General features: G+C 51.7%; 11 protein-coding genes across 11 annotated transcripts; 7 read left to right on the forward strand and 4 right to left on the reverse strand.

The window, feature by feature from the left end:
* Window positions 1-165: 165 nt before the first annotated feature.
* On the reverse strand, window positions 166-2,002 carry CCOS01_13089 (dimethylaniline monooxygenase 2; the record flags this gene model as incomplete). The annotated part of the gene is made up of 5 exons (XM_060461235.1): window positions 166-1,240; window positions 1,296-1,584; window positions 1,646-1,705; window positions 1,764-1,895; window positions 1,960-2,002. 5 exons carry the CDS (start codon window positions 2,000-2,002, stop codon window positions 166-168), a joined length of 1,599 nt encoding a protein of 532 aa, XP_060308437.1.
* Window positions 2,003-2,837: 835 nt separating this feature from the next.
* On the reverse strand, window positions 2,838-4,416 carry CCOS01_13090 (cellulose-binding protein; the record flags this gene model as incomplete). The annotated part of the gene is made up of 2 exons (XM_060461236.1): window positions 2,838-4,043; window positions 4,108-4,416. 2 exons carry the CDS (start codon window positions 4,414-4,416, stop codon window positions 2,838-2,840), a joined length of 1,515 nt encoding a protein of 504 aa, XP_060308438.1.
* Window positions 4,417-6,407: 1,991 nt separating this feature from the next.
* On the forward strand, window positions 6,408-8,211 carry CCOS01_13091 (MFS hexose transporter; the record flags this gene model as incomplete). The annotated part of the gene is made up of 4 exons (XM_060461237.1): window positions 6,408-6,721; window positions 6,798-7,002; window positions 7,072-7,520; window positions 7,581-8,211. The coding sequence occupies 4 exons, from the start codon at window positions 6,408-6,410 to the stop codon at window positions 8,209-8,211; spliced, it is 1,599 nt and encodes a 532-aa protein (XP_060308439.1).
* A 1,035-nt stretch (window positions 8,212-9,246) lies between these two features.
* CCOS01_13092 (uncharacterized protein) lies at window positions 9,247-9,481 on the reverse strand (the record flags this gene model as incomplete). Its single annotated transcript, XM_060461238.1, has 2 exons — window positions 9,247-9,354; window positions 9,422-9,481. The coding sequence occupies 2 exons, from the start codon at window positions 9,479-9,481 to the stop codon at window positions 9,247-9,249; spliced, it is 168 nt and encodes a 55-aa protein (XP_060308440.1).
* Window positions 9,482-11,191: 1,710 nt separating this feature from the next.
* CCOS01_13093 (uncharacterized protein) lies at window positions 11,192-12,721 on the reverse strand (the record flags this gene model as incomplete). Its single annotated transcript, XM_060461239.1, has 3 exons — window positions 11,192-11,316; window positions 11,376-12,438; window positions 12,488-12,721. The coding sequence occupies 3 exons, from the start codon at window positions 12,719-12,721 to the stop codon at window positions 11,192-11,194; spliced, it is 1,422 nt and encodes a 473-aa protein (XP_060308441.1).
* CCOS01_13094 (uncharacterized protein) lies at window positions 11,953-12,372 on the forward strand (the record flags this gene model as incomplete). The annotated part of the gene is made up of 2 exons (XM_060461240.1): window positions 11,953-12,094; window positions 12,200-12,372. 2 exons carry the CDS (start codon window positions 11,953-11,955, stop codon window positions 12,370-12,372), a joined length of 315 nt encoding a protein of 104 aa, XP_060308442.1.
* Window positions 12,722-13,189: 468 nt separating the features above from the next.
* Window positions 13,190-15,286, forward strand: CCOS01_13095 (uncharacterized protein; the record flags this gene model as incomplete). The annotated part of the gene is made up of 2 exons (XM_060461241.1): window positions 13,190-13,717; window positions 13,769-15,286. 2 exons carry the CDS (start codon window positions 13,190-13,192, stop codon window positions 15,284-15,286), a joined length of 2,046 nt encoding a protein of 681 aa, XP_060308443.1.
* A 1,389-nt stretch (window positions 15,287-16,675) lies between these two features.
* Window positions 16,676-16,967, forward strand: CCOS01_13096 (uncharacterized protein; the record flags this gene model as incomplete). Its single annotated transcript, XM_060461242.1, has 2 exons — window positions 16,676-16,831; window positions 16,893-16,967. 2 exons carry the CDS (start codon window positions 16,676-16,678, stop codon window positions 16,965-16,967), a joined length of 231 nt encoding a protein of 76 aa, XP_060308444.1.
* A 1,329-nt stretch (window positions 16,968-18,296) lies between these two features.
* Window positions 18,297-20,122, forward strand: CCOS01_13097 (cytochrome P450; the record flags this gene model as incomplete). The annotated part of the gene is made up of 5 exons (XM_060461243.1): window positions 18,297-18,555; window positions 18,613-18,733; window positions 18,801-19,157; window positions 19,223-19,897; window positions 19,957-20,122. The coding sequence occupies 5 exons, from the start codon at window positions 18,297-18,299 to the stop codon at window positions 20,120-20,122; spliced, it is 1,578 nt and encodes a 525-aa protein (XP_060308445.1).
* A 1,300-nt stretch (window positions 20,123-21,422) lies between these two features.
* On the forward strand, window positions 21,423-22,798 carry CCOS01_13098 (uncharacterized protein; the record flags this gene model as incomplete). The annotated part of the gene is made up of 4 exons (XM_060461244.1): window positions 21,423-21,608; window positions 21,670-22,172; window positions 22,230-22,297; window positions 22,380-22,798. 4 exons carry the CDS (start codon window positions 21,423-21,425, stop codon window positions 22,796-22,798), a joined length of 1,176 nt encoding a protein of 391 aa, XP_060308446.1.
* A 1,615-nt stretch (window positions 22,799-24,413) lies between these two features.
* CCOS01_13099 (endonuclease/Exonuclease/phosphatase) lies at window positions 24,414-25,316 on the forward strand (the record flags this gene model as incomplete). Its single annotated transcript, XM_060461245.1, has 1 exon — window positions 24,414-25,316. The coding sequence occupies one exon, from the start codon at window positions 24,414-24,416 to the stop codon at window positions 25,314-25,316; it is 903 nt and encodes a 300-aa protein (XP_060308447.1).
* Window positions 25,317-25,568: the final 252 nt, after the last annotated feature.

Below are 25,568 nucleotides of genomic sequence, written 5' to 3' on the forward strand. Positions count from 1 at the left end.
GACCGGGTGTCACCACTCGGCCGTGGATACATAAGTGAAGACACAGTCAATAGGTACACAACAATGGAGAGACTCGTAGGTGGCTACCTTATGACAAATCTAAATAAGAAGAGAAGAAAACAAACTCAATGGCCGCATAGATTCCCCTGCTCACGATCTGCAGCTTCACCTCTTAGCAGACTTGAGCTGCTTCACCAGCTTGTTCATGTGAATGATCGCCTCCCTGGCCCCGTCCCAAGTCTTCCTCTTCCCCGTCTCAAAGTACCTAAACGCATGCGCCGTCTCGACGCCATGGTTGATAAGGTACACCATATAAGGGTCCTTGAACCACGTCACCCAGCCGCGCCATCCCCAGCCCAGGTTCTCCATGCCAGTGCCAGCAGCTTGATGTAAGAACCCCTGGAACTCCCACTGTTTAACAGCACCCGGCTCAGATCTATTCTCCTGGTGCCAACGGCCGGCAACCCACTCTTGATGGCGGTCAATGGCGCGCTCCATCTTCGGTCTGGAGGGGATCATGTCTGCGCTGACGCCGCGCCAGATGTTGCTGATGGCCATGGAGGTAACGTCTGAAAACGAGAAACCGTTATTCTTGCCGTACGTCGAGTACGCCAGGATCGCTATGCTATCTGCATGCGCCGGTGGGAAGAGGTTCATATAGAGCCTGACGATGGACTCGCCTCCGTACGGATGGCCGGCCGCGTCCGTCTTGGGCTTGCTCGTCTCCACGAAGGGAACGAGACTGAAATCTGCAGTGTAGCCGGTACAGCAAACAACAGAGTCGACGTCGTCTAGAACGGTCCCATCCGTGAACTCAATCTTCTTGCCGCCGAGGAACCTCTTGATACCGTATAGTGACGACACCTTGCCCTCGCGCAGAAGCTCCAAGGTCGTATCCATGCATCCGGCGAGATGCAGGCTTAGCGGGGCGACGTTTTCGAGGAGCCGCCATGCGGGGTCGATCTTGCCGTGCTGTCGCATCAAGAGGCCCGTGGCGAGCTTGACGAGCTTGTTGACCTGGTTGGGGAAGTTTCTCTGCAGAAAGTAGGACATCTGTCGTCGAGCGCGGTTGATGAGAAGGTCGGTGGGGAGGCCGTTGCGCCAGCGACCTATGATCATTGCGCCGTTCCGGTGCGACACGAAGGTCTCTCTGGCTTGGTCGACCAAGATGGTGAGAAGGTCGCTCATCGTGGCGCTGAGACCGACGAGGACAACCTTTTGGCCCTTGTAGTTTTCCGGGCTGGTGTTGCATTGGTGAGCAGTGAGCGAACAGGAGACGGAATGCTGATACATACTTTCGAAACTGTTGTGAATGAATGAGTTGACCTTGGTACAGCTCTTGACCTTCAAAGATTGGCATCCTGGGTTGCGTCTGATAGCCATGGCAGAGGACGACCTTGTCAAACTCTTTCACCTCCTGGCTGCCTGATCTGACCATCTCGACTTTCCATTTGGTGCCATCGCCATTTCGAACGACCTGCTTCACAGTGCTGTTGAAAACAATGTGTTTGTACAGGCCAAAGTTCTCGGCATAAGATTCCATGTACTCTTCGAAATCGCCTTGGCTCAAGAATGGCCCATACTCTTTCAGGATGTCAGCCACCGGAAGAATGACATGTCTCGAAAAAGACTCTCATGCACTTACTATCTGGCATCGGGAAATCCGTGAACCCGCAGGTGTATTTGCTGATGATGGCATTTGTAGCTAGAACGATTAGGATATCCAGCAACGGAAACGTTGAGGATCGTTTGAGAGATCTCACAGGGTAGCGCAGTGGTCATGCTCTTGTCGTCGGTATAGGACCAAAGACCGCCAACTCGACTTCGCCTTTCAAACAACGTAGCATCGAATCCGTCTTCCCGGAGAGTCTTGAGCATCGACAGGCCGGTGGACCCTTGATTATCGCATCAGTAAAATAGATAAGCAGGCACATGTCCCATTGTCTACACGCCACGTACCTGCTCCGATCACAGCTACAGTTGTTGCATTGTCTTTATCCATTTTGTTCGTGGAGCCGATGCAGCCGACCAGACGATGACCCTCAAGATTGTTGAGATGGGATGAACGCCCGTGAGAGCGCGATATACTTCAATACTTTCGACGGTGAGAGAAGGAGATGGGGTCTTTGTGAAGCAGGTCGCTGGTAGTAAGATTTGAGACGGATGAGATGACGATGGCGCGTCGAATTTTCCGTCAGCACTAGCCAAGCCACCACCTCCAAAGAAATGGACAGGAGTTCTGATCCCCGTCCTGCTCTGCAATCCTCCCTAGAGTTCCGCTAACCAGAAAACTTCCCCAAGAACTCGAAGACACCAATCAGGTTCCGACATGCGTCCCATGTAAGAAGGCTTCCTTCGCCTCAATCCTTCAGCAAGCTGCCAATGAGACGGGAAAACCAATGATCATCCACTCTCCTTCTAGAACTTTTGTCGATTGTCACCTGGACTCGATAATGAATAAAAGTAGTCTACCTTTCCGACTCTTGAGACGTAAGTCCCGCGTGAATTGAATGAGATCAAATACCCTCATCCTGGTCTACCTATTGTTCAGTCTCAGGCGACATGCTGTCACGCTTCATCAAATAGAATCGACAAGCTCAACGCGGCATCGAATCATGATGTTGGTGACAAGTTCTACGCGCCATGAACAGCCGTGGGGTTGCCGTGCCCTCTGAGTGGCCAACACAAACCACTACAAGCGCGGTAATACCTGATCTGTCAAGAACTTGAGCAGCAGCGTAATCCCATTGAAGGCTCTCGTGGTTTCTCTCTCACCGGCCCGGTATCTGAGGGTTAATTGAGACTGACTTTCATTGAAGGACTAGCGTTATGCATTCTCATCCAGTATAATCCTTCATGGCATCACCGATAGCCAACAGCTCTTCCCCTTCCTTCAAAAGCTTGCCTCCTCTCAAATCTTTATTCGTCGCCTGAATCAAAACGCGACGGTAGCTCGTCAGCGCGGGCGTTCCGCTATCCGTAACCTCCAAGATGAGATGCAGCACCTGGCCCTTGGCCACCGGCTGCCGACTGATGAGCTCCATGCAAGACTTCTCGGGCTCCGGCACCGTGACCCTAATCTTCTTGCCCTCCGAATCTAGCCTCTCGATACCAAGTTCCGAGACTTCAAAGTGGACCAGCCATTGTGAAGCGCTCGGCTCGCGGTACTGCCACCACTTGAACGTCAACGCATCCCCATCGGGATCGTACGTCCCTGAGGCGTCCAGCTCGATTGTTGAATCGGCTTCAGCCTCGAAGTACAGCGGCTCGAGGCTCTGGGAACCGTTGACCACGACGATGGGGTGGTGGTTTGTTGAAGCGACGTCGGGGTTTAGCGACCACTGCATGCGCGCTGAGAAATCGTTTTGGAAAGTGTCGCGCCATCTCCAGATGGTGGCTTGGTTGGAGCGGTATGACTTGCCGTCGACGCCGACGACCGTGTCGGACATGTCGCTGTAATGCTTGCCCTGCTGTCCGGCGTCGCTGGCGTCAGTGAGCGCGTAACGACCTCCCCATGAGCCGTAGTCTGGATGCTCTCGATCGCCAAGGCCATTTTGGATAAGGTAGAGGAAAGTCGGGGTATCGCCCTCCGGGATGAAGAGGAAGTCGGGGTACGCGGAGCCTAGCGGGCCGATCTGAATGTTCTCCTTGATCCATTGCTTTGAGACCTTGGAAAAGTCTGGACCGCCCTGGTCGAAACCGTAGTATTTGTCTCCAGAGATACCCGTCCACGCTGCAAGTCCGTATTGGTTCCAACCGTGGATGGAGGAGATGTAGAAAATGTCGGGGAACTGGGTGCGGATCCAGGCTGAGGTGTCGTCTTGGTCGGAAATTGTGTAGACTCTCAGCTTCGATCGCAACTTGGCTGCGTCTTCGGGGGAGTATTTGTCGCGAATGGTGAGGAGGACTTGGGCCAGGACGTTGGTGCCGCCCCAGACGAGGACCCAAAGGGGATCTTGTGAGGGGGCCTCAATTCTCTCGAGGAGTAGCTGGGCGCCGTCGGTCAATGGCTTGTCTGCACCTACACCGGCGAATCCGTACACCTGTACGATTGAATATTAGAATATTTGATCTTTAAGCGACAACTGTCATCCTTCAATTACGTACCGGTGGTCCGGATTTGACCAACGCCCGTAGGCTGTCGGCTGAGGGATAAGGGTAGTCTGGATGCGTATGTTTGTTGAGGTTATCCACGGCGCCGGCGTAGGCGTCGAGGATCTTGTGAATGTCTTGCGGGCAGACTTTGTTCTTCATCCATGTTGATGAGACGGCGACGAGGCCCTCGGTCTGGAATTGGTTGGAGTAGAGGAGGTAACGGACGAGCGACTCGGCGTCGTCGGGCTCGTTTGAGATGTCTGTGAGGACAAACACTCTCGGCTTATTCGGGAATGTCTGTAGTCTGTTGAGTTGCGCCATGGCGGTGATATCGCAGATTACTGGTGTGTGGTCGTGACGTGATGAGTGCAAGGGAACAAGAATGAGACGCAAGCTCGCAATGCAAGGGTTTCGGGTCCGGGGGTTTGAAGTTGAACTTGGCACGATCACTTTGAAAGAAAGCTGCCCACTCCCTTATGACGAGCTGTTCAGCGCGATGCTCTCACGATGGCCTCGGTGCTTAAGATTTCCTTATTGGGAATGTCGACAGAACCACCTTTCTCACACACACACACACACACTCTCTCTCTCTCTCTCTCTCACACACACACACACACACACACACACACACATTTGCACTTCGCTGTAAACCTGACCCGAACATCGCGTGGTACTCCATACAGCTGAATACCGTCTCGGCCTCTTTCCGGCTCTCCTCATTATTCAACAGGGTGGTAACCCCGCAATCCGACCAGCTTCTGGGGCTTGAGCTTGGCCGGTTTGGGGGCTGTCAAGCGCCCACACGAGTCGGGTGGGGACGGCATCTCCATTCTCCAAGGTAATTTACCAAGTCCGCGGTCTGGGGTTGCGTCATTGCCAGATGTTTGGAGACCAGAACGTGAAAGTCTTGGAAATGGTATCATGGCGAGAGCTGTAAAGGTGCATTGAGTAGTAATTATGAAAGCCTTGACCGAAGGTCGGCGAAGAGAGAAAAAGTTGCGTTGCCGCGCTCGAAGAGAATGAAATAAAATCAACCATTGGCTTCGGGAAGGATTCCGAGCCATGCTTGATCAACTTTTGATCACCTCCTAGCATCATTTAGATTCGATCAATGCTTAACTTAGAAACAAGTCCACATAGAAATAAGGCAACCACCGAGATATCAAATTAGGAAGTGTCAACCACCGTATGCCTCTCGTCTAGAGATTCCAGACCGCGTCATGTCAACGCGGACCAACATCGGACAATGTCGGACAGCAACCCCCGTACGTTCTAAGAGCGTTCTAAGTGTCGGGGCCGCGAACAGTAGCGGCTCGCCGGCGTGCCAAACTTCTTTGGTAGAATCGGGCGACCACCAGCGACGCGCCTCCACCGTTCGACACACCAAAACACCGCTAAATGGTGCCGCGTGCCGGGAATAGCCGGGGTTCTGTCTCGGGAGAAAGGCACGGGACAAGAGAATTTTCCTCAGGCGGAGAATTTCACTATTGAGACTGCTGCGATGCCATCTACGAAGACATGTGTTGATACAATACAGATAATTCAGTTTTCATTTTCAACTCTAGTAACAATAGCGTTTACAGGCGGTTTCAGTACTGCTGTGTCTTTCCACATACAGTCATCGAGCCTCCCGAAATTTGGCCGCTTCGGATTAGTTCACCATAGGCATACAAGACTACGTATAACAAATGAGTCTATTCGCACTTCAAGACAACGACTGATGCCGCCTCCTGGATAAGAGTATCTCCGCTTCTTCCCCTGATTCTCAGAAACCATGAAGACTATTCCTCGCGTGGGGTTCGTCGCCGGCAAGCACTCCTAGATGGGGAAACCCCAGGCACTACACCGGACAAACGGTGGGTATTGGCGTGACGGCGTCTTGGTCTCCTGACTCGCCTCGGCCAGTCTCCAACCAGTCTCCATCTTCCCACATAGAGTCGGGGCCCCGCAGGTATCCCCAGACGATGCTGGCAACACCCCAGATCCACCGTCGTGTCATTCCCCCGAGATTCCAGATTTCTGGTGTGGTCGTTTCCATGATGTCGGCGTGGAACCACTCGGGTTCGTGCGCCCATTCGTACTTACGAGTCTAGTCTCAACCCATTGTGTCTGTTGCGGCTTTGCCTTATAAAGACTCGCTAGAGCCCGTGATGGTTGCAATTTCTAGCCTTGTCCTGCATCTTGGCGTTACCTTAGACTTCAGCCTCTTTTAGCCTGAATCCGAATCGATTCTTAGTCGTTTGACTTTTCTCCTTTTGGGGTTATTTCGTTTTAGGTCCGTCTTTTAACCGCACGGAAGAAAGCCAGTCACGATGGTCGACGCTGAGAAGAAGGACAATGCCGACCACCTCGAGCACCCCGGCGAAGGTCAGGCCCAACTTGCCAACCTTGGAAACCAAGAGGAGCACGAGCTCGGGAAGTTTGAGTCTTTGAAGAAGTACCCGAAAGCGTCCTTCTGGTGCATCTACGCCGTATGGTGCGTCCTGGTTCTAGCGTTCGAGAATCAGGCAGGCGGCAGCATCTTGAGTATTCCAGAATTCCGAAAGGACTTTGGTCACGAGTTTGAAGGTTCCTATGTCTTGGATACGAAATGGCAGTCCGCTTTCAATGGCGCACCAATCGCTTCGTAAGTAATGCCGGCGCCGTGTTCCTTACCATACTACACAATCTAGACATGTGCTAACCATGTTTACTTCATACAGAGCCGTTGTGGGTGCGTTAGGTAGCGGTCCTCTCGCAGACATCTTTGGACGAAAGAAGGTCATTGGCCTCGCGTTGGCATTCTCCATTACCGGTATCACTCTCGAATTCGTCGCAACCACAAATGAACTCTTCTTCGGCGGCAAGTTCATCAACGGTTTTGCTATCGGTGCACTATCAACCGTGGCTGTCACATATATCGGAGAGGTAAGACTCCAAAGCCAAGATTCCGGCGCGTAACATGACCAGATTGGGTACTAATTTGAGCCTCATCAGATCACTCCCCTCGCCCTCCGCGGTCTCTTCACCTGCCTCTCAGCCCTATCATACACACTCGGACCCCTGGTCGTTGCAGTCATCGTTAACGAGACCGGTACTATGAACAGCCGTTGGGCGTACCGTGCTGTCTTCTGTGCCCAGTATGGCTTTGCTGCCATCGCCGCCATCTTTTTGCCCTTCATGCCCGAGAGCCCTTGGTACCTGGCTATGAAGGAGAAGGATGAACAGGCACTCAAGAGTCTGAGCAAGCTAGGACATTCTGGGGATGAAGGCCGTGTCAGGCTGGCTGTCATTCACCAGACACTGGAACAGGTTAGCAAGGAAACCGCAGGCGCCAGCTACCTTGAGTGTTTCCGCAAGTCGAACTTGAGACGTACCATTATCAGCATCTCGCCTCTTTGTATCCAGTCCCTGTCGGGAATCACCTTTGCTGCCTCTTACTTCACGTTAGTCTACCGTCACTACCCCCAGCCTCCAACCTTTGTACTTTGACTGACAGTTTCCAGGTATTACATGCAGCTGGCTGGTTATAGCACCGCCGACAGCTTCAAGCTCCAAATCGTCCAGCAAATCTGCTCTCTCATTGGAAACGTCATGTCATGGTACTTGGTTGACAAGGTTGGACGCCGCCCTTTGACCGTGTACGGGCTCGCATTCTTGACTGTGATCCTCCTCATCACCGGTGGTCTAGCCCTTCCCGGAACACTCTCCTTCAACAGGGGCACTGTCGCACTTTTGATGATGTACTGCTGGTGGTACAACGTCACGATCGGCGCGACCGCGTACACGATCCTCGCCGAGGTCTCAACTTCGAGACTTCGCATCAAGACCATCGCCCTCGGTCTTGCTTTGCAGAACGCGCTCACGACCATGTGGAACTTTGTCCTGCCGTACCTGTTCAACCCTGACCAGCTGAACCTTGGCGCCAAGTTGGCGTTCATCTTTGGCGGCTTGGCTGTCATTTCGTTGGTGCACTTGTGGTATAACTTGCCCGAGACAGCGGGAAGAACGTACGAGGAGTTGGATGAGATGTTTATGAAGAAGATCCCGGCTCGCAAGTTTAAGGACTACACTACCGAGGTTACTGTACGAGGAGAGGCTGTCAAGACGGCTATGGAGAAGGAGAATAACTTCTAAAAGGTATGGGAGGATAGGAGTTGGCCATTGGCCACAAGATACCCTTGATTTAGCGTTAGATCATATCGATGCAACTGCCATATTGTGTTAAGCACTTCGGTCAGACATCTGTGAGCAGGAGATTCCTAAAAGATTGAGGATGTGTGCGACTATTGTGAATGACTATCTAAGCCTACTTACCCACAGTTCCATTACTAATAGTACTTGCTCATTACTTCATCACTTGGTTGAGTTTTTGGAGATTGCGTGCAGGACTGATAAGTTATAACGATACGGGGTCTTGCTGAGCGAAGCCCTGAAGATATCTATGAGAGTCTAGAGCCTGGCTTCACCTTTTGAACGAAGAAGATATTCGAAGGCGACAGGAATCTTCGAAATAATGCCACCCTCTGCCGCTATCTTAGTCTCGCAAAAGTTACAGAAACTGATATCTATTGCTTTACGAAACATAATACAAACCGCGGAAACGTGTTTTGGAGGAACGAAAAGGAAGCGCAAGAACAGCTGCTGGTCTCTCTGTCCGTAGTCAACTGTATATAGGAGCCGAGCGGTGTATAGAACAAATTCCTTCGTTCAGCATAGAAAGCGAAGACTTTAAGTAGATTGAGATGTTATTTCCGGGCTTCATTCCTGGCCGGTACCCATCGTTAGGGATGTTGCTGAATTGACCCTTCAGTGGAGATCAGAAAACCCACGCTGTGCAAGACACGAATAGCAGCGGCTAGACCGTCAACATCTCAAACCATATGATTAGAAATCAGCCTAGGAAATATGACTAAACCTTGCCGAAAATAACGATTTGTACTAGACAAGTAAGTAAGCAAAGACACAGCGCCGTTTATGTGCACATCGAATAAGGTACGACTAGACATTGAGGTACAGCCAAGCAAGCATCCACTTCATTGCGTGACTTGAAGCAGAACATATAGATATTTGTAATTTCATGATGGGTGTAAAAGTGACTTTTCCTCGCCGAGGATATTTTATAAGCTCTCAATATTTTGGAATGCTGCCTTTCCAAGATTGACCCATTCCTTAGAAGCAAGCGACGTTAAGCGCGCAGGTGCCGTCCTTGGGGCACTGCTTGGGGCACTCGAAGTTCTGAATGCTGTCAATGCAGGTAGTGCCTTGGCAGTAGCCAGCCTGAAGTACAGCATTAGTAAATGAAATAGGACATGAGTTGGATTTGAGCAGAGAGAGATCGACTTACGCTAACAGCGGCCGGAAGGACCAGAGCGACAGCGGCGACGAAAAGGCTGGAGAACTGCATCTTGAGAGTTGCGTAGGTTGGGCTAAGTTAAGTCTTGGAGAGAGGTTTTGGCTTTGCAATTGAGTTGAAAGAGGTAATGTTCGTTGTGAGTGATCCAAAAGAGATAGGCTTCGTCACGGGAAGTATTCAGTCTTTTATGTACAGGCTTAGATGATGACTTGTACGCCGGGTTTGGAAGTCTATGTTCGGCTTTCTCAGAAATCTTCTGCGAGTTGCGGAGAACACATGAAAGTCCGATCGTATAATTTCTACAATGAAGCCCGAGTCAGGCGGGAACCCAAAATACATTAAATCCTTTGGACTGCAACCCCTACACCGTATTGAAAAGCCCGCGATAGGGTCCCACAAGATAACTCTAATATACGAAGAGGTCTTGGCCAAGGTTGGGCCGGGCTGCTCCGTAATGACGGATATGCGCTATGGTGCCGCTTAACCAACACCAGGACTAAGGAAATGTAGCGTTGGCCGATTTGGGGCTGATCCAGATCGTGGAAACCCCCGTGAGTTCTCATAGTGTATATACTGGCTCTCAGATTGCAACTTGGCTTGAAATGATTGCGTGCTTAACGCCTATACTCATAACCCTTACTGTGTAATCGACGAAGACTGGTTGCTATGGTGTCGTTGTCAATGCTATGATTAACGTTTATGGGAAGTGGGCCGGAAGCCCCACGGATTCCACGCTTCGCGTCCTCTTATCCGAGACCGAAGAATACACCGGGTCCGCCGCTGGATTCAATCCTTGTTCTATCGGACTCGGTCTCAAAGGTGCCTGCGAGACTGTGAATGACCGCAATGAGGAAGAAAACCCGCAAGTCTTGCTACCGGAGATGTGGTCTAAGCGGTCGATGTATCTGTAATTTGCGAATACTCGTACTTTTGTTGTGTGCCCGAGTCTCATATCTCACCGCAATCCCTCCTCTAGGAACTGTCAGCATAAGCATGGAAATTTACTCGATACGTAGCATTAATTATGTGAAAAGCTGTCAATCTCAAAATGTCAAATACACCCGACTTGATCTTCTGATTGCGTGTGGCATTACTCAAGACAAGGGTCAAGCAAGGGGTCACCAGACACTGATCATCACAATGTAGCAATTTCATCTGTGACTCTATAGTTCAAGCAATTGACATGAATCTGAATAATTGAAAGGATGCCAATTCTGTGTCTAAGTGAGTGATTCTGTGTCTAAGTGAGTGCATGTGGTCAAAGTTCTGTACATGTAGACATCTTCTTCGTGAGGCAGTTTCACGCAACGTAAATGAATCACCAAGTGGCATGGGAGGAGCCGTCTACTTATGATAGGAAGTGTCATCCGACTAGACAGAATTCAAGAGCATCATGTATTCAAATCGGTTGACTCAAGGGTCTAGGCGTGTTTAAGATTAAGCGCAATCGCCGTATTACGTGCTGCTGACAACTTACCGAGTAGAGAACCCCGCCGCAGAGCCCCTCCGCGCGGGAACGAAAAGAACTTTAAGTTAGGAACCTACGTTCACCTCTTAAGTAGTCATGAGTCGGCCTATGAGCTCATCCTCTATAAGCCTTTTTGAATCTACCGGTATGTTTATATACAGGGCTTCGACTGAATCCGGGGGCACTTAACTCCGCAGGACACGGCACTGTTCGCACAGAGCTTCATCACTTATATGTGTTGATAGATTTCCTTTATCTCAACCTCATTGTTCTAACAGTGGCTTACGAATGCTTTAGTCTGTAAACGGAGCATACCGACTTCTCTTCCTGATGACTCTACCATACTTGAGAAACAAAACTGGGACTGGTATCAAAGAAACGCAGATGAAGGCAAGTAGCGATGATGCCCACGCAACGCCTGCCATTTCAGTGAGCAAGTGGCTCAGGTTTTTCAAGTAGAAAGAAGATCAAGCTTACCCAATTTGCTGTACATGCCGGTCGCGAACATGGTAAAACCAGCACCAACCCAGCTTCTCAGAAATACGTTGGCCGCAATGGCGCTATTCGAGAGTTGAGCATATGTGTCGATTATGTACACCAACCCTTGTATGAAGATGGTCATGATTCCTATCCCAGTGGGAACGCCTGCAAGGACTTGGGGGGCCCAATGAATGTCTGGATCGCTTGTCCAGGCGAACCACAACATGCCTATTGGTAGTGAAACAGCACCGAAAATCATTGGAATGAGGCGTTCTTCTGGCGGCACCTTCCCATCCGCTTTGTATATCTTTGCGTACCGGAGTTTGAGGTGTAGTAACACGACCGCTCCTCCAAGAACAATACCGAACCCAAGGCTTAGGAACGGAAGGGCTCCTACGCCTAGACTCCAACCGCGTTTGGCGGAAAAAGAGAACGGGTAAGCCTCGAAGAAGAGGTATAAAATACCGTAAATGAGCGACATATATACTGTCACGAGGGCCAAGATGGGCTCGCGGCAGAGCATGGCGATAGGTCTAATGAGATACTTCTGTGCGATGTCGCTCAATTCCAACCGATGCTCCTCGACGGCAGCATGGAGTGCCCGATTGCCAGTTGCGAAACGGAGCTCCCGAGCTCTTCTTTTGAGTATGACTGGGCCGTATGTCTCCGGGATGAACAGCAAGAGAATCGCCCACAGCACAGCACCGGGAATGAATGTTAACCAAGCCGTCCATCGCCATCCCAAATAGGATTCGGTGACAAAGCCACCGACTATTGGCCCGAAAATGGAGCCCATGAACGTTGCGCCAGCAAAAATGCAGACCGCGATGCCTCTTTCAATGGGAAGGAAGAGGTCAACGAGTGCGCCGCCGACAATGGCCAAAGGAGCCGCGCCTCCGAAACCGATAACGAACCTGCATATCAATATCGTCTCGACGTTTGTTGCGACTGCAACTGGTATGTTGAAAACGCAGAAGACGAGGAGTCCCAGTAGCAGGGGAGTCTTGCGACCGTACAACTCGGAGAGCGGTCCAAAAACCAGGGGTCCGAATGCAAACCCCTATCCACTGTCAGTCGTATCGAATCTGCCATAGCATAGCTCAACTTACCAAAACATTGAGTGCTGTTGCTAAATGCATGACATCTTTTGACACCCCGAATGACTCGCTCGTCACTTCAGTTGCAGTACTGAAAATTGAACTGGCAAAAGTGACAATGAAGGTAACAAGACCGTAGTGAACTGTTGTTCCCCACTTCTTACCTGGGGAGAAGTTCCGAGGATTGCCAAAATCGTATTCATCAGTCCAGTCGACGACGTTGGGGAGGTCATCCTGTACCCCCATAGTGTAATAGAGATGTCAATCAATGGGTTCAAGAAGGGGAACAGCCGGGCTACAACCTCCGCTACCATTCTGAAGACTTTATAAGAATTCAGAACAGACCTAGTATCTCTCTTTTCAGTCGATTCGTATCTAAAAGTACTGGGGGTATATCTGCAGAGTTCGATGATAGCTGCGTGTAACACACGCTTTGTCGACCTTCCCCACCTTTAAGTCCGGTTAGTAAGGCAAACCAAAGTCGAGTGCTCGGCTTTACGGGTGGGGATCAGTTCAAATACCGTCGGTGATCGAAGAGAGAGACTGAACTCAGTCAACCTCAAATCTCCGGCGATCCCAAACAACAAACAATCTTGCTCTTCACTGCCAAACGTTCATATTCCCATCTGCAGCCATCTGCCGACTGTGTATGCTAGTTATTGTACCCACTTCACCCGGGGCAAACACTCGACTACTATGTCCGACGCCCAACAAATGGAAGATACGCCGGTGCTCACGCGCCGGCGCCGAAGGGAGCGGCCGATGCTCGTCTGTCTCGAATGTCATCGCCGAAAACTGAAATGCAATAAGCAGCGGCCCTGCGACCGGTGCTCAAAGAACAATCCCCCGCTGAAATGCACGTACGTGAGACCGGTCCACGGCAGCGCACCGAAGCGATCGCCCCGTGAGCAGCAGCAGCGGCAGCAAGCATCCACGGATGGGGAACGAGGTCCCGACGTCAGGCATACACCAGGCCACTCCGACGACCAGGTAGATGCAAGACCCGAAAGCATATTGCCTGCTGTGAATCGCAGCGCTTCAGCTTCCGAGTCTCGGGACAGAAGCGTAAGAGACGATGACGCGGATTCACCGACTCCTGGGGCCCAAGAGGGCTTGCTTGATGGGAACGCAGACGCGCTGGGTATGTCCGAGAACGCCGGGGCGCCGACCGTAAAGCCGAGCAAACTCAATTCGAGAAGAACGTGGTACGGGCGTAGTAGCAACCACTGGCTTTTCCCAAAGGTATGACAAAGCTCAACGCCATCGCTTTTTCTCCATTAACAATTATTATAGTTCCAGCATATCATGGCTCTCATGGGCCGAGCCGGGTTCTCTTTACCTGGCGGCCGGTTTACAACTTTCAATGAGCTCAAGACTTCGTTGTACCAGCGCCGAACCCTCTTTCTCGGAGAGACCCAGGGGCCCCAACTATCCATGTTTGAAGAGTTTCCACCAAGGAGCACAACGGAGTTTCTAGTCCAGCGATATTTCGACACTTTTGGCTCCGTCTTTGCGCTCTTACAAAAGCCAATTTTCCAAGATCAGGTCTTGAGATTTTGGGAAAAGCCTGAGAGCGTGCCCATTTCCGACTGCATACAAATCTTGCTGGTCATAGCCATTGGAAATGGTACTCTAGACATCAACAGCGGCCGATTGCCGGACACCAAGATTGAGGGGTGGTGGCATCTCATCCTAGCGTGGCAGGGCGTCGCCCTTCGTTCGAACCCTTGCGATGTCAGCACTCTCCAAGCATGCTGCTTGATTGACATCATGAGGCAGGTCTACAGCCTGGATTCTACCGCTACTTGGTCCTCATCGGGTATGCTGACGCGGAACGCCATGGTGGCAGGCCTGCATCGCGATCCCTCAGTCACAGGAGACCGCCTTACAAAGGACGAGCTAGAGACTCAACAAAATCTCTGGTACACGATCCTGGAGCTAGATTTACAAAGCTCAATGAATGAGGGGGTTTTGACAACGATAGGGCCTGACGACTGGGATATGTCATTACCAACACCTCCAAGATCAGGTGGCAGCGTCGCCGGAGGTGACTCGTCACCTGTGGGCTACTTGATTTTGACTCTGAGAACGCGTATGCGTATCGCCAACTTTCTCAATGACATCAGATGCTCCACGAAATACGACGAGGCTTCAAAGTTGCAGGAGACATTTGAAGCTGCAGCACATCCGCTGCTAGCAGACAGCTCTCCTGACCGGGGAAATTTTGCTCTATGTTTCTCAGCCATTCTTTGTCAGAGGTCATTACTTGCTCTTCACTTACCATTTGGCATTCAACGAAGCTCCACGTTGGCGTTCTCGCACACCTTGTGCGTCAGCACCGCCATCTCCATCCTCGAGACCATTGATCCTCCCAACAAACTGGCCAAAGCATATGACGTGGGTGGACTGGTGAACATGATGAGGACCTCCGGATCTCTGTTTCGTACAGTGGCCCTACAAGCCGTGTTGTTCCTCTGTTTTCAGCTAGAAGTGTCCATCACTGACAACAAGCCCTGGACGTTAATCGCCGAGCTTCGAGACCGGATCATAGATATTATCGACCGCTACGCCCTCATTGCCGAAAGGAGGCTCGCGACGCAAGACTTTGTAGGGAAGGCTTTCATCATCGCCAACATGGTATCGGCGAAAGCCAAGCTTGTGAGGATGGGACACAGCGGAGCGGAGATTGATGCGGCTAGTCCGGCTATGGCCAAGGACATCGCCGAGGTGTGCTTCGCCATCTTCCGCAATCGGCCGGATATCCCTGGCCCTGTTCCCGAAGACATGACACCAATGTCGATAATGGAATGAAGATGGGATTCGAGGGTCCGCGTAACTGCACATATGCAAGGTGCTGTACTCAATTAGTCTTTAGATATCCAGGCGACTAGATACTCGCTGTGGCATTGAGTTTTCAGATTATTTACCAAGTCTAGCTCAAACCAATGTTCCCGCCAGAAAGTCCTGTCCTAGGGATGTTCCCATTGATACTTGGATCGAGTGAAGAATGCTTCCGTGGGTCTATATGCCCTGTGCAGCTGCAATTTTTTCCACGGTATAGCCAGCATCAATGTCATTATCATGATTCTGAGCCGTGATTGCGACCACTGGACGAGCTTGCTGAGTCTCTAGAATGCATACATGCCATCCTCTGTCTGCCTTGCGAGCCTGATGCCTATGAAGTCCAAATCCAACGGCATCATTGACTGAGATTCTCAGAGAGCAGCAAGCCTTCTCGGTGAGGTAGTCGATTGGTCTCAACGGGATGCCAAAGATCACCCTGCTTCAATACGACTACCTTGGCAGATTAAACTCGCCACACAACATAGATCTGTGCTTTATTGAGCGGTAATACTAGCCGATTCAGGAAGTGGATTCCGCCGTGATAGTAAAATCCAGGAGGCCTTTTTAGATATATAAACTTCGCGAGTCATAGCTTTGCATCACTACAGCCCGTCATTCTCCTCATGCTTCGAAGACTTGATGGATTCCGGAATTTGAGCTCAATAAGCCGGGGATTCCAGATAGATACAGCCTAAAGGCGTGTCAATCTTCGTATCTAGGAAGAGTTCGGCTATCTTCCGATTAGGTAGAGAACGCCTGGTACCTTTATTTCACCACCTCCATGCCTCAGCCAGTAGCACAGTGCTTTGTGCTTGAACCTCACGCCCAGCTTCCCTTCCAGGTATGCTTGGCATCGATGAGCAGATACCCATACGTTAACGATATTGTCAGTTGGGGCCTACCCGAAGCGACGGACTTGGCGGAATTCTTTGATGCTAAATACTCACCCTATACGTCCTCAGTAGAGGCCAGAATGCACCAAAATGCTACACTCGCAACCTATAATCCGCCAGCCATGACCGTCTTTGCAATGCGGAGTTCTTGGTGGCTTGTAAAGCTTGTTAAAACGAAATACTGGGGCTCATGGCATCAGGAACTGATTCCAAATCTTTCTAACAATGGCTGGTGCCAAACCACATCACCAGAATCCTGACCAACACAGCAATGTGATCATCTGCTAGCCTTGTATTTCAACTGGCATCTTGAGTCAACCGAGGAATTTACATTCTGCCCTACAAGTATAAAATATCGAAAATGTCCTCTACAACTCTACTTCTTTTTCTCCTCGTCATTGCATTACCAACATTAGCCTCAGTTCGCCACCAAGCCTCACTCTCACGCACCACTTCGCCCAACATGCAGCCCATCACTCTCGCAAACCTCATCCTCCTCGTATCGGCTCCCCTCGCCTTGGCGAATCCGGTCGGCGAGGCGGCCTCTGCCATCTTCGCCAGGCAAATCAACTGCTGGAAGGCCAACTGCGGTGGCGCTGGCGAATGCGCTGGTAGCTGGGTACGTTCATCATTAACACGTGAAAAAGGCTATGAATTGATGCTAATCATTGACTCCATAGTGCTGCGTTCCTTGGCAAGCAGCTGATGGACCGGCCTGCAAGTGCGCTCCTCCTGGTGACACCAAGTACTGTTAAGGTCGCGAGCATACTTCAATCATCATCATCATCATCATCATCATCATCATCATCATCATTATCAAGAGCAGTCCGGTGCAGGGTGCCCCCTATCAATATTTGAGGAGTGGAGCATTCAGTGAGGTAGTTACATGTTCTTTCTTGGACTGTAAGAAATCTTTAGTGGCCTGCATAGAAATCGAAGATCCTCTTCTGAACAGAAAACCATCCACAAGTGGAAAAGAACTCACTTCCACCACTATAGAGCCTTCCATTTAGTTGCCTCTAATTATGATTGCTCCAAATTGCCAGATAATCCATGTAGCGCCTCAAATACCGAACTGTGGCACCACCGGAGTGGTAAGCACGGTGTTCAACGTAATTTTGGCAGGCAGCCGGCGCCGGGTACGGCAGTGCCCCGGGGTGGATACCCGGCCCCGCAGGCCGATCGAGCATGATTGTCGGCTCAACTCACTCGGTGCGTTGTCCGAAACTCCGGCCTGCCCACAGGCTCCATCACTCATGATTTCCATTCCCTTTCCAGAGACTGAGCGGGCACTGAATACGACTCCCCGCGCCCATCTACACGTGTACCGAATGACGCTGGCTGCAACGTAATTAGGGGCTTTCATATGGCCGAAAGAAGTCCGGGGTCCCACAACTTGAACAAGGGGATAGAAAAGGAGGGTTTCCCATGGCCGCAATCTTCAGGGATCCTCATTCTTCAACCAACCAACTGGCCGGGCCCAGAAAAGAAAATCTCCATGTAGCCAGCTCCCCCTCCCCCCTTAGCGGGCCGTTTGACATCTCCGAGTTAGGCAACTTTGGTTCAAGTTTGAGCCACCGAAAAAAGCCGTTGCACCCTAATTCAGGGATTGCGTGTGTCGTTGCAGCGCGAACAGACAATGGATTGCTGCCGTGCGAATGTCAGACCATCCATTCGGATTGCCTAGAACGCCCATGATCAGTTTTCCGAGCCCAATTCGCCTTACCCTTCACGTATGAGAAACCTACACCGACAACTAAGAGACATCTGCCGTTCTTCGGGGTTTTCTTGTCTGCGCGTCCCGTTGATCGCTCATGCCACCCACCCATGTCTCCAACGTTGTAAACCTCGGTGCTCTGGCTTTTTCGGGTGTAGGTCAAATGCAGAACGTGTGGACCGCCCCTTTGACTATCTTCATCCCACCCCGGACTCTCCACACATTCTACCGTGGCGCAAGTCTTGGGAGATGTGAGAGAAGAGACGAAGAAGAATGCCTTTCTCCTCTGCTCTCTGGATTCCGTGATTGAAAGCTTCCTTCTCATCCTTCCCAAGTTCCCGTTCCCTGGCGAATCAGGAATAACACAATGTCAACCATCGAGACTACGTCGTCGCCCCTCGACGTCTCCTCGTCGTACCTCTCGGCTCGTACCGTGCTCGGTCTTGCCGGCCTATGGCTGCTGTACCAGGTTGCAAAGGCGCTCTACAACATCTCGCCTTTGCATCCTTTGAGCCACATTCCCGGACCTAAATTGTCTGCAGCCACATACATCCCCGAATTTTACTACGATGTCATTCTTTTCGGTCGCTACACCAGGGAGATTAGCCGCATGCACGAGCAGTATGGTAAGTCTAGCTGCACTCTTCGGGAAACTCAAGACGAAATCTAATCTTGTCGCAAAGGCCCCATCGTCCGCATCAGCCCCCACGAAGTACACTGCAACGACGTCAACTTTTCAGATGATATCTTCGCCGTCAGTGGTCGCAAGCGCGACAAGCCTGTCCACCAGATTAACGGTTCTGCGTAAGTACTTCATACGTAGATGAGAACGCCTAGGAGCAGTATTGCTTATCAAACATTTGTTGTCTAGCTTGGGCGAGTCTGGCTTCGGAACCGTGAACCATGATTCGCATCGCGTTCGTCGCATCCCCCTGGCCAAGTTCTTCTCTCGCGGCAATATTGCGCGCCTCGAAGGCGACGTTCACGATCTGGTCCAGAAGCTTTGCGACAAGCTGCTTTCTCAGCGGGAGGCTTTCGACGTGACAATGGCTTACAGCTGCTTCACCTCTGACGCCATCTCCGGATATTGCTTCGGTGAGAGCTTCGGTTTCCTCAGACAAGACGGCTGGTACCCCAACTTTCGGGAGCCGACTGCCTCCATCCTGAGACCTGTCTTTGTCTTCCGTTTCTTTCCCTGGACCAAGTCCTTTGCCGTTCTTGGAGAGTGGTATGTTTGCTTCTTGAGCCCATCTACAATTCCGGGACGCAATGGAAAATGCTAACTCTCAAAAGGCTTGTGGATTACTTACCTGCCGACATTGCCCTGCTCATCCGCACGCTCAAGATTGATATTCCCAACAAGGTGAAGCACACCAAAGCCGAGCTCGACGCCGGCATCCGGCACGAGCGCCCCACAGTCTTCGGGTCCCTCCTGGAGTCAGACCTGGAGCTGCTCGAGAAGAACCCACAGCGCCTAGCCGACGAGGCGGCCGCCGTTGTGGGCGCGGGAACCGAGACCACCAGCTGGGCCCTGGGCGTCATCACGTACCACCTCCTCACCAAGCCCCATCTGCTCAAGAAGCTCCAGGACGAGCTGAAGGCCGTCGTCGACGACCCCAAGCACCTCCCCGGCTGGACGAGTCTCGAGAACCTGCCTTATTTGGGTGCTGTCCTCCAGGAGGGCCTTCGCCTTTCGTACGGTGTCTCTGCGCGTACTGCTCGTGTGCCTACTGAGGAGAACCTGGTCTACCGCGGCGAGTTCAACAAGAAGCCTGTCGAGTATGTCATTCCTGCTGGCTACGCTGTTGGCATGTCTGCTGTGATCACGCACCATGACGAGACTGTGTTCCCCGACTCGTACCAGTTTATTCCCGAGCGCTGGCTGGACGAGAACAACCAACGCCGAAAGGATGTTGAGAAGGGTATGCTTGCCTTTTCCAAGGGCAGCAGATCTTGCTTAGGCATGAAGTGAGTTGAAATCTTCTCGACTTGGTGGGAACCGTGTTTGCTGACTTGTTTTTGAACAGCCTTGCCTTGTGTGAGCTCAACTTGTGCTTGACGGCGCTTGCTCTGCGTGTTCTACCCAAGATGCGTCTGTATGAGACGACGGACGAGGACGTTGCTTACGATCACGACATGTTCATTCCCGTGACTAAGCCGGGGTCGAATGGCGTGCGGGTGACGATAGTCTAACAGTCTTAGATTGTTTCCCATGGTTAGACTTAATTATCACAGGTGCCGCGTTCCCGGCCGTCTTAGTTTATTTCTTAATCTCAACTATTCCAAAAGCATGCATACTAGAGTGGATGCCCTCGTCTCGCTACGCATAGAAACCCCCGTGCATGTGTGCCCCAGGATGAACGAATAAACCTATTCGGGACGGCTCGGGTTGGTTGTCCCTTTCTTTCGAGCTTTTCACAACCGGGGGCGTTGACCGGTCAGATCAGAACTGGGCATATCACATCTTGGAACCCGAAAGCGGCAGAACGGCTCGTCTTATCCTCGTACGAGATGACCGTCCAACAACGGCTCCCATAATTCCATCGTAGAATACTTACTGTGGCCGGCGATGATCCCAATTGTGGCCCCCTTCGACGTCGTAGTGATCGACATGTTTCAACCCCCAAAAACGATCGTGGCAGAGGATTTCGCTGCTTCAACTAGCGCCGTTCTGCCATGCGACATGTCAGATCCCGTCATTGGTCGACTATCAAGCCCGTCCTTCCATGCAACTTTTTTCGACGCTTCTCTTCGGACGTTGGTGATGTCTTTCGCCTAGTGCTGTGGAGTCCTTGAGCGGTGGATGCTCATCCTCTTGCAACGGACCCCTGAGCGTTGTGCCGCCTTTGCTAGCGGCCCCCAATTCTAACCAACCCGGGCCTTCTCGGCCTGAAGACCGGTCCCTTCATTAGTGATCATTGGCGACGGGAAAGTGGGCAAATAAGACCCAGTTCGAGAACTGCTTCTTGACTTTTTTCCTCTTCCAGGCCATCCGGTTGCCATGGCCCATGGGTCTATGGCCCCCTTCTTGTTGGAAGGCGGTCCCTGTTGGTTGCATCAGGTTTTCTTGACCAGTGGCAAGCCTATGAGCATCTACGAGGTCTATGACAGTTCTCGAAGTGTCAAAGTGTCAAAGTAGCGCCCCCCAAATGTTAATATCTGGGGTTGCATCCATGGAAACCAGGAACATGATCCCCGGTTCTGATCTTTTCGAGCAGTCCAAGACCCAAGACTACCACTGCTACGCCGCCTCCTACTACCGGAACTGAATTTAGTTCCCAAGCGGTCCATCCTGCTCCCCTGCATTAGTAGTACAGATCTGCAGGCTGCGGCTGCGGCACTTGAAGCCCCGAAGAGGGTTCTACCCGGAGGTTTATAACTCGGGGAGTGCCTACTTTTTGTTGTCAACACCACATTCGAAAACCGTGGCGTGAGGGTGGATTGCTTCTTAACGAAAAGAAAGGATTTGATCAAAGACCACGTGTCGCCCAATATGTCCTTGTCAACGAATGTCGACCCCGATCTACGAATCCTCGAGCCGGAGCACCTGCCACTAGCCATCATCATCATATCATCCGTCTTCCTCGTCATATCGGTGATATGTGTCGGCGTACGAACGAGCGTGCGCCTCGTTGAGGGCACATTTGGCCTAGACGATGGACTGATGCTCGCGGGAACGGTATGCCACTCTTACAATTTCGAAGAAACCGGATAGCTTCGCTAATCTGCCCTGTGAAAAGGTGGTTTACGTACCAAGCGTGGGACTGACGATATACGGCTGCCTCGTCGGGTTGGGCACGTTGCAAGAAAAGCTCAACATGTGGATGTTCTCAGAGGCCCTCAAGATCTACATCATCTGGATCTTGATATACGTCGTCGCCCTCGCCCTCGTCAAGTCATCCGTCTGCCTCACCATCCAAAGAATCATTACGACGAACAATGCTCTGCGCATCACGGTCTGGGTCCTGCTCGGCGTCACGTGGGCTTCTTTCATGATCACTTTCATCGGAACGCTGTTATACTGTCAGCCGGTCGAGGCCATCTGGACGCCCACGATGATTCTTAGTGGCGAGGGAACGTGCAGCTCTGTTGATGTCCTCATCGCCATCGGCCACGTTGCGACGAGTTCGGCTATTGTGACGGATCTGGCTTTGGTTGTTGTGCCTGCTATCATTCTCTGGGGCACGCAGATGAAGACGCAGACGAAACTCCAGGTCTTTGGTCTGTTGTCCTTTGCCTCGGTGTAAGTTTGACCATTGCAGGAAAGCAGACCACGACATCAAGACTAACGCAGCTCCAGGGCATCTATCATCACCATGGTCCGTATCCCCTATGTCAACAAATTCAAAGGCCAGACAGACCTTCAATGTGAGTAAAGCACTCCCCTTCTTCCGGTTCCCAAGTATCAAATCCATTGCGTCATGGAAAAACTGACCAGGGCCCTTTCCAGTCTGGGTCGCCCACACGATGCTCTGCTCCAACATCGAGACCGGAATCGGCTGCATCGCCTCATCGGTCCCCTCGCTACGCCGTTTCATCGCGCGAACCCGCGGCACGTCGGAAAAGACGAACCCGAGCGGGAGCGGGACCAAAACGGGTCTCTTCACCATCGGAAGCAAGCCGCTCGAGCCCAGGAGCCGCGACCGATTCCGCAACCCGACCGACGTGGGCTTCAGCCTGGCGACGGTGCACGGCAGAGGGGACGAGACCTGGGAACGCCTCCAGGACGGCGACTCGGATAAGGGGGATTTGCTGCCGAGCGACCAGAAGGGCGGCATTCACGCGCAGTACACATATCAGGTCGACATTGAAATGTCACACGACATGAGAGGTTCAGGAGGTCGTCCTGGGTCTATGGATCGCCACTGAAAGGAAGGGACGTGAATAACCGGGTGGATGTTGGAATGTCAAAGGTACGGATGCTAGTTTTCAGACTAATGTATAAAATCCTGTAGAATATCCACTTGGGATGCAACCTTACTCCAACCCGACGTGGGCGTTTTGTCAACGGAAATTAATCAAAAACCAAGGCAGTGGCCAAAATAACTGCAGCAGAAATCCTCCCATTAGCCAATGGTGACCCAAAAGCCCTCATGTTTTAGCCTCTGTTCCGCTTCTTTGACAGCAGAAACTCCACATGGGTGACAAAGAGTAAATGGGCAGAAAAGATCCCACCGGGCATCATGAACATATTGGCTGTCAGCACACGTGTTTGAACCCTGTCCCTGCAAGAAGCTCTGCCCCTGAACGGCGCTCTGGCCTCTTCAGCATCAATGCATAAATGAGCTGGATGGAGCCCAGCTTCCAACGAAGGAACACCTGCCCAGCGGCCCAGCCCCCAATGATGGATCGGGAATGTGGGTGGACGAGGAGGAGAACCTCGTGGCTCGTATTATTGAGGATTTACGTACAAAGTGGAATATCCGGCTTTTATGTCAGTGCGAGACAGGGCAGATCCGATAGCCGAGCCAAGAAAAGAAGTTGCTCGTGGGTGTGAACCTGTGTCGATTCTCACTGCCACCCATAGGTACTGCGGTAAGAATGCAGGATAACGGTGAAGCTTGAGTACAGGGAAAGTACTATTCGGGCAAAATGCCATTTCCAGCCCGCAGCTCGCGGACATGATCTGATAAGACTAAAGAGGAGTTGAAATATCGTTGAAACTGTTATGTGTTGAGCGGTGAACCCCCTTAGGGATAGCACCTGGGGCAAATCTTGGCAAAAAGAGAGTTTCGGTGCTGGTCGAAATTCAGGAGCTCTGGCAATTTGCTGAGGCGCAAGATTGGGATCGAGTGTCTTGGCTGGCGAGCGAGATATCCATTCTCATAATCCCATGAACCTTGAAAAGACAAGTTCGAGGCCCAGAGCCTCAGTGCCAAACAGACAAGCGCAGCGATCTATGCCTCAACCGGGTAAGCTTCGAAGAAGCTAAGAAGGGATGATGGCATGGAGCTTTTTGAGCGACTTTTTTGAGGCTCAAGAGCTCCTTCTAGTGATGATTGTTAAGTTCATCAGTAAGCCGATAGACTAGACGCGGGCTCCGAGGGGGAGAAGCCCGATGCCGTGCTGCCCCATCACCTTGAGAAGGCCTCCGACCCGGCGTCGACCCCTCCTTGGCCGGATGGTATCCACTTTCTCGGCGAATGAGCGGCCATTGGGATCCCACGTGAACCCGGAGCCCGCCGTCGATCAGAGGAACGTGGATAAACATTGCCGGCCTAACGGTAACCTGAAGCGGAAGGTCAAGAGATAGACTTGTTGAAATAACGATGTGACGACGACTTGCAGCTGCGAGCGTGCCATCCGGATTCTCAGTGTGCTTCCCCTCACCCGATCGTATTCAACATGTGTGTTTCGAAGAGTAAAGGTTCCGGAAGCCTTCAGATCAAAGATTCTAGTCATAAATGCTGTTCTGGTTCCATTCATTTTGTACTGCCGTGCCACATGTAAAACGAGTCTAAGGCGTACTTCCTTTCAAGCAGCAATGAAGTCTTACCTGGTCACAACGTTGTTATTTGGAGCGAGCCTGGTCAGTTGCCAATCATCCGACCTCGCTCTACGCTTCATAACCTACAACATCCGTTGGGCCACCCCAGACCCAGGAACCAACGAAGCACCTTGGTCCGCCCGCAGACCTCACCTCTTCTCTCAGCTCAACTACGAGACCGCAGCCCGGCCCGAATCACTTGTCTGCATGCAAGAAGTTGTCGAAGAACAACTCCTCGACATCGCCCAAGACCTGGGCCAAGCCTGGTCCCACGTCGGCGTCGGCCGTGATGACGGCGTCGCTGCCGGGGAGTTTTCGCCAATCTACTACCGGCCGGGTACTTGGACTCTCACGGAGAACCGGACGTACTGGTTGAGCGAGACACCTGATGTCCCCGGGTCCAAGGGCTGGGACGCCGCGCTCCCGCGCATCGTCACCGTCGCGTCGTTCCAGCATGTTGAGAGTGGACTGCCGCTGGTGTATATGTGCACGCACTTTGACCACGTGGGTCAGGTTGCAAGGGAACATAGTGCAGAGCTCTTGGTCAGCTTGGCGAAGGAGTGGGAGAACTCGACAGAGGGGGCTGTGCCGGTGTTTCTGGGCGGCGACTTGAACATCGAGCCGGATAATGCGGCGTATCAGATTTTGATCGCGGATGAGAACTTGCACGATGTTCGGGATGTAGTTCCTGAGTCTAGGAGGGTGGGATACTCGAAGACGTACACTGCGTTCACGGATGACACGTCGGATGATACTTTTCTTGACCACTTGTTTGTGCGCGATCCGACGGTCAGAGGGATGGACTTCTTGACTCTTGCGGTTCTGCCGAATCATTTTGATGATGGCGTGTATATATCAGATCATCGACCTGTTGTCGCTGATGCTATGATTGATGTGTAGATTAACGGGAGATCTTAGATCGTACTGGGAGTACTTCTGAAGTAGTTGAGGGGAACATCTAGTACCCTCAGCCAGCAACTCCTTGAGACTTTAGGTACCTACCCTATATAGACGGCCTGCTTGATCGTACTGTCTTGGTCCACCACGAAGGGCATAGGAGAGTGGTGGCTTGTCATGTAATGAGGTATCTGTGGCACTCGGTGCTGATAGTTCACGGACATCGTGGCCCTGACGAAATCGAATGAAACCTAA

The sequence above is a fragment of the Colletotrichum costaricense genome, assembly GCF_030867565.1.
Source record: "Colletotrichum costaricense strain IMI 309622 chromosome Unknown Scaffold_16.1, whole genome shotgun sequence".
NCBI lineage: Eukaryota > Fungi > Ascomycota > Sordariomycetes > Glomerellales > Glomerellaceae > Colletotrichum > Colletotrichum costaricense.